This window comes from Nomascus leucogenys, chromosome 2, assembly GCF_006542625.1.
Source record: "Nomascus leucogenys isolate Asia chromosome 2, Asia_NLE_v1, whole genome shotgun sequence".
In the NCBI taxonomy this organism is placed as follows: Eukaryota; Metazoa; Chordata; class Mammalia; order Primates; family Hylobatidae; genus Nomascus; species Nomascus leucogenys.
This window is the reverse complement of record NC_044382.1, coordinates 151,800,749-151,810,073: the sequence shown is the minus strand read 5'-3', so window position 1 is coordinate 151,810,073 and position 9,325 is coordinate 151,800,749. Positions and strand designations below refer to the sequence as shown.

General features: G+C 49.7%; 1 protein-coding gene across 7 annotated transcripts in view; it reads right to left on the bottom strand.

Moving 5' to 3' along the window:
* Nucleotides 1-9,325, bottom strand: part of GSE1 (Gse1 coiled-coil protein) — a 500,133-nt gene continuing 490,808 nt past the window's right edge. For 6 of the 7 annotated variants that reach the window (XM_030819556.1, XM_030819573.1, XM_030819581.1 and 3 more), the window contains 5 exons: nt 8,434-8,547; nt 7,211-7,582; nt 5,142-5,426; nt 3,310-3,413; nt 1-2,253 (listed from right to left, as the gene is read on the bottom strand). In XM_030819556.1, coding sequence (XP_030675416.1) covers nt 2,119-2,253; nt 3,310-3,413; nt 5,142-5,426; nt 7,211-7,582; nt 8,434-8,547 — 1,010 coding nt within the window. In that variant the 3' untranslated portion in view covers nt 1-2,118. The remainder of the gene's footprint in view (nt 2,254-3,309; nt 3,414-5,141; nt 5,427-7,210; nt 7,583-8,433; nt 8,548-9,325) is intronic. The other variant, XM_030819565.1, reaches the window with a different exon arrangement.

The following is a 9,325-nucleotide window of genomic DNA, read 5'->3' as shown; positions in this document are numbered from 1 at the left end:
AGTCATCGGATCTACTTTTCCCTTTAGCCAAGGCCATTACCAAAAGCATCCAGACATCTGTGATGGAGGAGGTGGCCTGAGAGCGGAAGTGCTAAGATGTGACTCTTAAGCCTTCAGACCAGAAACCTCAAGTAGGTTTTAAGTGGAGAAATACAGTGAGATTTTGCCCTGATAGTTTGTAGCAGACTCCCTTTGAACACCTGTGGAACATGCTGACCTCCCAGTCTTTTGAGGGGAGGCCTGCAGCACAGCCCCTCGAGTTCTCTTCCACCCGCTTCTGTGGAGAGGAAGGCGCTGCTGACTGCTGATTGATAATACTGGCGGTACATTTGTCTGAGTTTGCTAATAACTGGAAGATTCTTGGCAGACGTACAAAGCAAATTGTGTGGGGGCAGATAAAGCGACACGATGCCAGCTGCCAGCAAGCTGTTCTGCGCAGCAAGGGCTAGGGCCAAGGGCTCGGCCGCTGGTCACAGCAGTGAGCAGACGGCACACAGGTCAGGCACTCTGCCCTCCGCTCAGGCCTCCACCCCCCAGACCAGTGACTGGCAGCCCTGGCCTCTGGTGAGGGCCCTTGGGAGCAAGAGAGGCCTTCTTGATCTAAACACTGCCTCCATAAGCAGTAAGTAGGACAAGGAGGAAGACTCACCCATTGCTTTGCCTTGGTGTGATGAGCCCAGTTTCCGACCGTTCCTGTGCTTGTCACAATAAGTTCAAAAAGGAGGGGTTCAGCTCAGACCTTGTGGCTTTTACAAAGGTTTGCATGTAAATAAAGCCTCTGAAGTTCCTATTCTGTACCTGCTCTCAGACACCTTAGAATTCTATCACAGAAATCATTTACTTCCTGAAAGGTTTTTAAAAGCCCCCGCCCATGTGTGCACATGACTGTCACACATAGGCTCTATAGACTACCCCCTCCTCGCTTGATAGCAATGGGTAATATTTGCTATTAATTAGCTTGTCCAGATGCTGGGGGCGGGGAGGGGGAGTGGAGGAGGTAAGCAGTAGCGCATGGCTTTCTACGGCAGCTTCTGGTGCAACTCAAACTAAAAATGAAGTGATCGCATAGGCGCCAGTGGTAAGCTCTTTTACTTTTCTTCTTAATTTTTAAAAACACTTCAATATTTTAATGTCCTGACCAGCAGCAGTACAAACACTAAAAGCAAGGTTTTTTGCCCAAAAAAAAAAAAAAACCAAAAACAACAACAAACAAAACCCCCAAACAGGAAAAACAAACAAAAAATCCCCCAAACCACATATTAAAAATGGCAGGCTTTTTATAACAATAGTTAAAGTAATAAAAACATACAAAACTTTGTTTTTTTAATATATATACACAGTACAAGGCTGAAGCACCTTTGACTTTTCTCTCAAAATTTACGTCTGTATGAAAACCCCACCCACTGTAGTAACAATCTGGTGGGTGTGAAGCTGTGTATACACAGAGCTCTGTACATGCTCCCCACGGAGTAATAAAAAGGTACCTTCAGTTTGTGAATTGGTTTTATCTTTAGGTAAGAGCTTTTCCAAGGAAAAGCCTTTGGGTCGCTTTGTGTGCTCCTAGGACTTGTTGCTTTGAAGAAAATTTTGCAGGAAAGTAAATGAAACAAATAAGCCCTTCTTTACTTACAATGCACCCAACCTTTTCAGCTGAAGCAAGTTTCACTCCTGGGGAGGAATGAGACTGGCCCCATCACTGCGGCAAAAGCAAACTGGGCTTGAGGCATAGTAACATGGCAACACAAGAAAGAACAGAACCGGTTCAATCCACTCATATGCACAGGGGGCTGTTAATGATCAAGTTTTAGTGTTGCTAATGGAGCCTTCATGTTCAGATTAAGAAATAATGTGGGAGAGGAAGGGCTAAAACCACCTTTAAAAAGAAAAACTATGGGCAATCCTACATTGGTTGCTCGCTGAATGACAATGGTGATTCAATTGCATTGACGTCAAGGTGAGTTCATTCTTTTTTTCTGGAGCCTGGAATCCTTTGCTTCATGCATGGCACATTCTCATTTTGTAAGCTTCAAACCTCCCAGTGAAAAATATTAAATATTCAAGGTAATAAAATAGATAATATTTCTATACTATAGGTTCGGCCTAGTGCAAGGGAAACCGTCACCTGGGGTATCCCTTCAGGTAGCCCCTAGGCCAGTGCATTGCAGGCAAGGCAAGGCACTTTCGTAAGTGGTCCAGTTCTGCCTGGAGCCGCTCCCGTTCTGAGACCATCTTCTGTTTCTGGCTCCTCAACTCCTGGAGAGAGGGAAATTGGTGTTAAAACCAACCCGTTTCCTCTGTAAGGACAAGCATGTGGTGTACAAACATGCTGGATGGAAGGGTAAAGCTACATTTGAAAATGTCCCGGCCGGGCGCGGTGGCTCACGCCTGTAATCCCAGCACTTCTGGAGGTCGAGGCAGGTAGATCACCTGAGGTCAGGAGCTCGAGACCAGCCTCGCCAACATGGGTAAACCCCATCTACTAAACAAAAAATTAGCCAGGCATGGTGTCGTATGCCTGTAATCCTAGATACTCGGGACGGTGAGGCAGAAGAATCACTTGAACCCAGGAGGCAGAGGTTGCAGTGAGCTGAGATTGTGCCACTGCATTCCAGCTTGGGTGACAGCGTGAGACTTCGCCTCAAAAAAAGAAAAATAGTCCCCTTCTCAGCCTGTATTCTGTCCCTGGCTCTTCCAGAGTCTTAAGAATAGGCATCTGCTGCTGTTTTGGCTCAAACTCGGAGTTCAGACCTGCTTCCCATCCCTGCCCCCCAAGGACATCTGCTGGACCAATCCTGCTAGTGTGGCTATGAGCCAGGTGAGATGGTTTCAGTTGCTTCAGCTTCCCTTTTCTAATAAAACCCTGCTGCTCTCCTTAGCAAATCACGGTAAAGGAGACTGATATAGGCAATAATTCATTCTGCAAACAGCATCCCTGCCCTTCCAGGTTCAATATCCTGTAAGTTAAAGATATTTCCCTCCTTAGCTAAATCCTAGATAATCAACTGGTGCCTGAATTTTCCCTTTAGGGAAACTGGTGTCTCCCTTTCGGAGACAATAGTCTTGCTCTGTCAACCAGGCTGGAGTGCAGTGGCGTGATGAGAGCTCACTGCAGCCTTGAACTCCTGGGCTCATGTGATCCTCCTGCCTCAGCCTCCCAAAGTCCTGGGATTACAGGTGTAAGACATTGCATGGTCTAAATTTTGATCTCTTAAGAGTACACTTCTTCTCTGAAACTTACCTTCATGGGTGTTTCTGAACCCAAACTCAAAAGGTTGTGTGTTTGAAAGTTTCCATCCCTTCCCAACTCACCGCCACGCTGTGGGAGAGCTGCTCTGCCGTCAGGCTGAGGCTGTAGTGCCTGGCCTCCAGTCGTCTGCATTGTGTCTGTAACACCTGCCGCTCCAGATTTTGCTCTGAAAAGACAAGAGATGGTGATGTATTTTCCGTATGCAGGAGCCCCAAGGCATGCTTTGTGCTCTCCTCTTCACACACTGCCCAGCAGAGCCCAAAACCTCTCTCCAGGGCAGCCAGCAAAGGCCGCTCCTGTGGGCCACAATGCCCCCAAGCCCTTGGAATTGTACTGATAAATACACAAACATCACTAAATTAAGCCCAATACACAGGAATAAAGACAAAGGATCCAGGACCTAAAGGCAATTTGATACAGATCAGGAAGAAATTTGATGGCCTTAAAATGCAGCTTTCAAAAACAAAATAGGCTTTCAGTTTAGGCTGCTGGAAAAAGGCCAGAGTAAACTTAAAGCACAGATTTAATTAATAAAATAAAGCCTCTGCTCTACCAAAAGATACCAGGCCTAGTTTTAATAGGAGAGTGACTTCAAATCTTTAAGGACAAATCCCTACTTTATATGGTGTTTCAGCGAATGAAAAACAGAGAAAGTGCTAACAATCTGGATACCAAAGTACAATAAAACTAGAGTCTAATACGAACATACATTAAAAATCCTAAAAGTACTAACAAATTCAACAAAGATGGAGCCACATCAAGGAAAAAAAATCAAAGGATGAAAAACTCCGGAAACGGGAACCTTCACTCTTTAATGGGATGCTTTAAAGTTTCACAGACAGGGGCCCCACCAGTGCCTCTCTTTGGCAGCACTGGAGTGACATTGACAATCAGACAAATTCAAAAGGAAAGAAGAAAAAAACTTTTCTAAGTATTTGAAGTGGCTGACATTCATAATCAAGTCTTTGTATTTGATGATATTTACAACACTCTCACATGTGATGATAAAGAGTCCTCTAAGACATGTTAAATCAATTGCAGGTGGTTGCGGCCTGGCCCAGCTTTTGTCAAAGCACATACCCAGCAGTGTCCACGCAGTAAGGATGGTGAGTGCAGAATGAAGGCTGGGTACCTCTGCTGTTCACCAAAGGGGCCTGTGCAATATCCTAGGGAAACTGAGGCACAGAGGCAGGAGGTGGAGTGCAGTATACGGGAGCATCAAATGCTGCAGCGCCCAGCTTTGTGGCCCCACTCCCTGGCAGGGGAGATGCAGCCTGATTCCGCCTGGTGCTGTGGCTTCCCAGGAGAGTTGGCGTGTGCATTCCCAGGTGGGATCAAAACATCCTGGGTATTCTGAGAGGCGGCGAGCCTTCGACTAAGCCTTTGCCAGGAGCCTGTCTTTTTAGGCAAAGTGCTTGGCTAAAGTAAAAGCAGCTGAAAACATGACTGGCACCCATTGGCCACAGAGAAATCCTTGCAGTGTGGGGAGTCTGTCACCAGGCAAGAGGCATGCAGGAGCAGTGACCAGGCCTAGCTGCCAGGGCTCAGCAATCAACCAACTAGGTCGTCTCTCCGGACCCTTACACGAAGCTCATGCCGACATCAGCACTGATGCAGCCCAGAGAGCAGGGCCCACATGAAGAATGACAGGTGCCACCAAAGCTGGCATCATGGTACTTGGATGCCCTACCAAGACTGGCCTCAGGTTCCAGCATGGGACATCACCACTACCAGAAGCCGAAAGAAACTTCCCTTCCAGTATTCGCATCTACTCTGCCCCAGGACGGAGAAACAGTCCCCAGGCTGGCAGAGGTCTGCATGAACTCATCACTCAGCTTCCTTCCCAACGGTACTTTCCTGATCCCTTCCCCCCTCTTCCCCAGCACCCTCATACCTTCTATGTGTTCCTGGTAAGCTTCAAAAACGGCCTCGATCCCTTGCCACTTGTGCCTGGGGGCTTCCTCCTCATCTTCTCCATCTTCATCCTCCTCCTCTTCCTCCTCCTCCGAGTCCCGGTCCATCTCCTGGGTTGGGGGGCCCTTCCTTGCAGTGGGGGGCTCCTGCTGCCCATTGTGCTGGGGTGGAGGGGCGCGGCTGGAGGACTGCAGCTCAGGAATGTTGTAGTGGACGGACGTGTCAACCTTGTGGTTCTGCTCTGCGGACAGCACAGCCACGCTCCCTGCGGAGGGGACAGGGCTTGCATCAGTGTGTTGGGGGAAGGGACACAGGGTGCTGTCTCAGAAGGGAGCTCTGCCCTGCCTTTGGTGCACAGTCAACATGACTGCAGGGCTCCGGGGACCAAGATGACACGGCATAGAGAGGAGGGATCTAGCCCAAGACCTCTGGGCCACAGACCCAGCGTGAGAAAGTCCGAGACAGCCAGGAGACAACGCAGCCCTGAGTGCTAGTTGATTCTGGTACGTGGACCATTTTTGTTGGAATTCATCTCTGAGACTCCATTTTTTGTTTTGGCTGCCCTCAGTCCTCTGGGTAGCAGGCTGGAGAGAAATGGTGCAATCTCGGCTCACTGCAACCTCCCCTAAGAACAGGTGCAAGCAATTCTCCTTCCTCAGCCTCCGGAGTGGCTGGTATTACACGCATGCACCACCATGTCCGGCTAATTTTTGCATTTTTAGTAGAAACAGGGTTTTGCCATGTTGGCCCAGGCTGGTTTCGAACTCCTGACCTCAGGTGATCCGCCCGCCTTGGCCTCCCAAAGTGCTGGAATTACAGGCGTGAGCCACTGCGCCCGGCTGCCTCCATCTCTTTGAGCTTGGTCTATAGTTGGCCCTCAGCAGACACCAGCCTGTCCTCTCACAACGCATGGGTGTTTTGGTCCCTAGGCATAATGGGGCTCTGCCCTCTCGCCGGAGTCAGCCTCACTGTGCCCCGTTTCAAGAGGGCATGGCCTGGTGGGTGACATCCTCAGGAGCACACCTGGCTTCCCATGTGGATGGCAGCCCCTGGTGGGGCCTGAGACCAGCCCAGTCAATGGAGTGACTTGGCTCAAACTGGTAATGGCAGGGTGACCAAAATGTAGAGGAAACAGTTTAGTGTAAAGCCAGGACAAGGTCAGAATAAGGCAGAAAGGGTCCTAGGGCCACAGAAAAGCCTGTACGAGGTGCACTGCCAAGGGGCAGGGAAGGAGGGTATTCTCAAGTTTCGAAAGGCATCTCAGTAGCTAGCACTGTACAGTCTCCCTTGGTATCTGTCATGGAGGACTGGCTCCAGGACCTCGTGAATACCAAAATCCAGGGATGTTCAAGTCCCTGATATAAAGTAGCATCGTATCTGCATATCACTTACGCACACCTCTAGAGTACTTTTAACACCTAACACAATGCCTACACTTGACTTGATTTGCATGGATTCAATGTAGTACCTGGTGCTTGGCAAATTCAAGTTTTGTTTTTGGAACTTTGGGGAATTCCACCCCACCCACAAATATTTCTCATCTGAAGCTGGTTGAATCCAAAGACGCAGAACCCATGGATCCACAGGGCTGGTGGTGACATCTTTAGATACCACCATGAAGGAAGGGAAGCTCTACCCTGAGGACTGGCGGCCATCTGTATCTCTGTCTTGAAAAACATGATTCTCTCAAATGAATGCGGGTAGAAATCCACTCGAGTGCTCTTCCTGCCTTTGGGGAATCTTTTTTAATCTCTGCAAAAACCAGTGCCTGCTGGCGTTCACTCGTTTACCTCTTACCAACCGATGCGTCCCTGCTCACAGCACAGCATCAGCGCTGGTGCCTGCAAATGTTTCTCACCTACGAGTTCCGGTTTTAGAACTTGGAGTAAAACAAACAAACATGGTTTTGGCATAATAACAAAATTATTTTCTTCTGGTGACTGGAGTTTATAAAAACTTGTGCCCACGGCTGAACGGCTGTGGCGCTCAGGGACTTTGGCCAGCCTCAACCACAGCTGAGAGCTGAGTGGGCACTGGCAGCCTCATTACCTTTATGCTTCTGCAGGGCCTTCTGGGTGGACTGCAGCACTGACTCGTGGAACTGATGTGCAAACTCTTCTGCCACAAAGGGCTCCCACGGCTTGCTCTTCCCATTGGTGCTGTGGGACAGCGGCACAGGAATGTCCTTGGGTGCAGCGCCCCGGATGTAGTGAAGCATGCTCAGGCTCTTTTTGCCTCCAGGGGCCTCGCTCAGCCTGGCCTTCTCCCCGCTGGCAGGAGCTAGCTCCTGGACTCTCGACAGCTCCTGGGGCCGAACCTGTTCCAGCTTCCCAGGCTCCGCGGCCTTTGGGACGTCAGACAAGGAAGCAGCAACACCAACCGGCTTCTCCACATCCAGAGAGGCTTGCTGCGTGGCTGGTTCTTTTTAGAGACAGAAAGTGAAGGAAAATATTAAGAAATGCAAGTTAACAGGCTGAGTGTCCAGCACGCAGATCCTGGTCTCTAGAGCTTACACTTAAAGACCTAGTGCAAAGAACCAAGATCCGGGAAACATTTAAATAACCGCCGCGCACATGGCTATTCTCTGAAGACAGTGGGGTGTTTAGTGGCAAGTCCATCCTTGAAAGATGTCCCAAGAAGGAAGAAACAGATCCACAGGAAGAAGGAAGTCCCCCAGCCACGGAGACGGTATGGAGGTATTGAGTCCAACTGGACAAGAGAGTGTGTGACAAGCCGAGAACTGGGATGAACTGTAAAGATTCCCTGTGACATTTGACAGGACAGAGGTCAGCCAGAGATGTAAGAGGAGGAAAGGTGTGGCGGCAGGTGCCAGCAGGGCCCAGAGGGCAGAGTGAGGAAGACAAAGATGCAGGAAGAGAGCCAGGGCGGCTAGGCTAGTGGCAGGACCAGGCTGCGGGCACTAAGGCTGGAGCACGCCCTCCCTCCTGGGATGGTACCATTGGATTGGCCTTCATGTGAGCCTCTGTGCCATAACTGAAGGACAACAGTTACTACGACCATAGTGACCACCACATAGAGCTCCACAGAAGCCAGACCCTCCCCTCAACTCTGAGCCCGCCTTCAAACTGACGTTCCATCCCAATGACTGTCACAACTGTGCAAGAATCGTACGCTTGTACAAGAACAATGGAAGAAGACAGTCTGCAGGAGGCCACGTTCACAATGATGAGGACCTCGAGTGGTCGCCTCTGAGCCTGGGCAGCCCATGGGATGGTCCTGGGTGGTGGCTGGTGGGGCTATCCTTCCCTTACCACTCAGGGAGACGGCAGGACTGTCCCTCGGAGAGTTTGTCAAGGAGTCGGCCACTGCTGCTGACAGTGCCTTCTGCTTCATGGCACGGAGCATTTCAACAAGTCTCTCTTTGTCTATGAGAAAAGCAGCCTGAGATTAACGAGCCAGTTGCATCATTTTTTGCAGAGAAGGACAGCGGGATTCTAGCCGAGCCTTGATGGGCAGGCAAAGCACTAAAGCCCGAAAAACCAAAAGCAGGTGTGATGGGGCAGACCCAGTTTAAAGGAAGCAATCATCTCAAAGCGAGCCCAGGTTGCTCTCGGCATCCATTATACAATGTCTAAGACGTGCTCGAAAGACAGCTGTCCGTGCGGTGATTACGCCTCTGTGAATCACTGTGCCCACGGACTTCGGTGGTGATGTGTGAGGATGTATTCTTATTTCAAGTCAGAAAAGGTGGCCCCAACACAAACACCCCAAAGACCCAGGCCTGGCCTCTGAGGCAGGGTGCTTTCTCCTTGCCCTACCATTACTGCCACTTCCTGAAAGGGAAAGATGACCCGACGATGTTCCACGCAGCAGATCCCTGATGTCACCCGGCCCTTCTTGACTGTGAAACTCAAGGGCTGCATCACCCTTAATTTTTTTTCCTCCAAAAATTCAGGTAAAAAGATGCTTTGTATCTAGGCAACTGGGCTGGCAATCAAACACGTCACTAGCCCGCTAAGAGAAAGGGAAAACTACTGACTGGTTAAAAGCAGAAAGGTAACTCTACACCCTGATCAACACCTTGAAGCTGCTCAAGGTCCAAGAAGTAACTCTGCTTTCCTTTGACTTTCTCCCAGAGAGGAGGCCAGGGGTCCATGAAGACTTGAAGGCATGCATGAGGGGCAGGGCCAGGAATGTCAACAT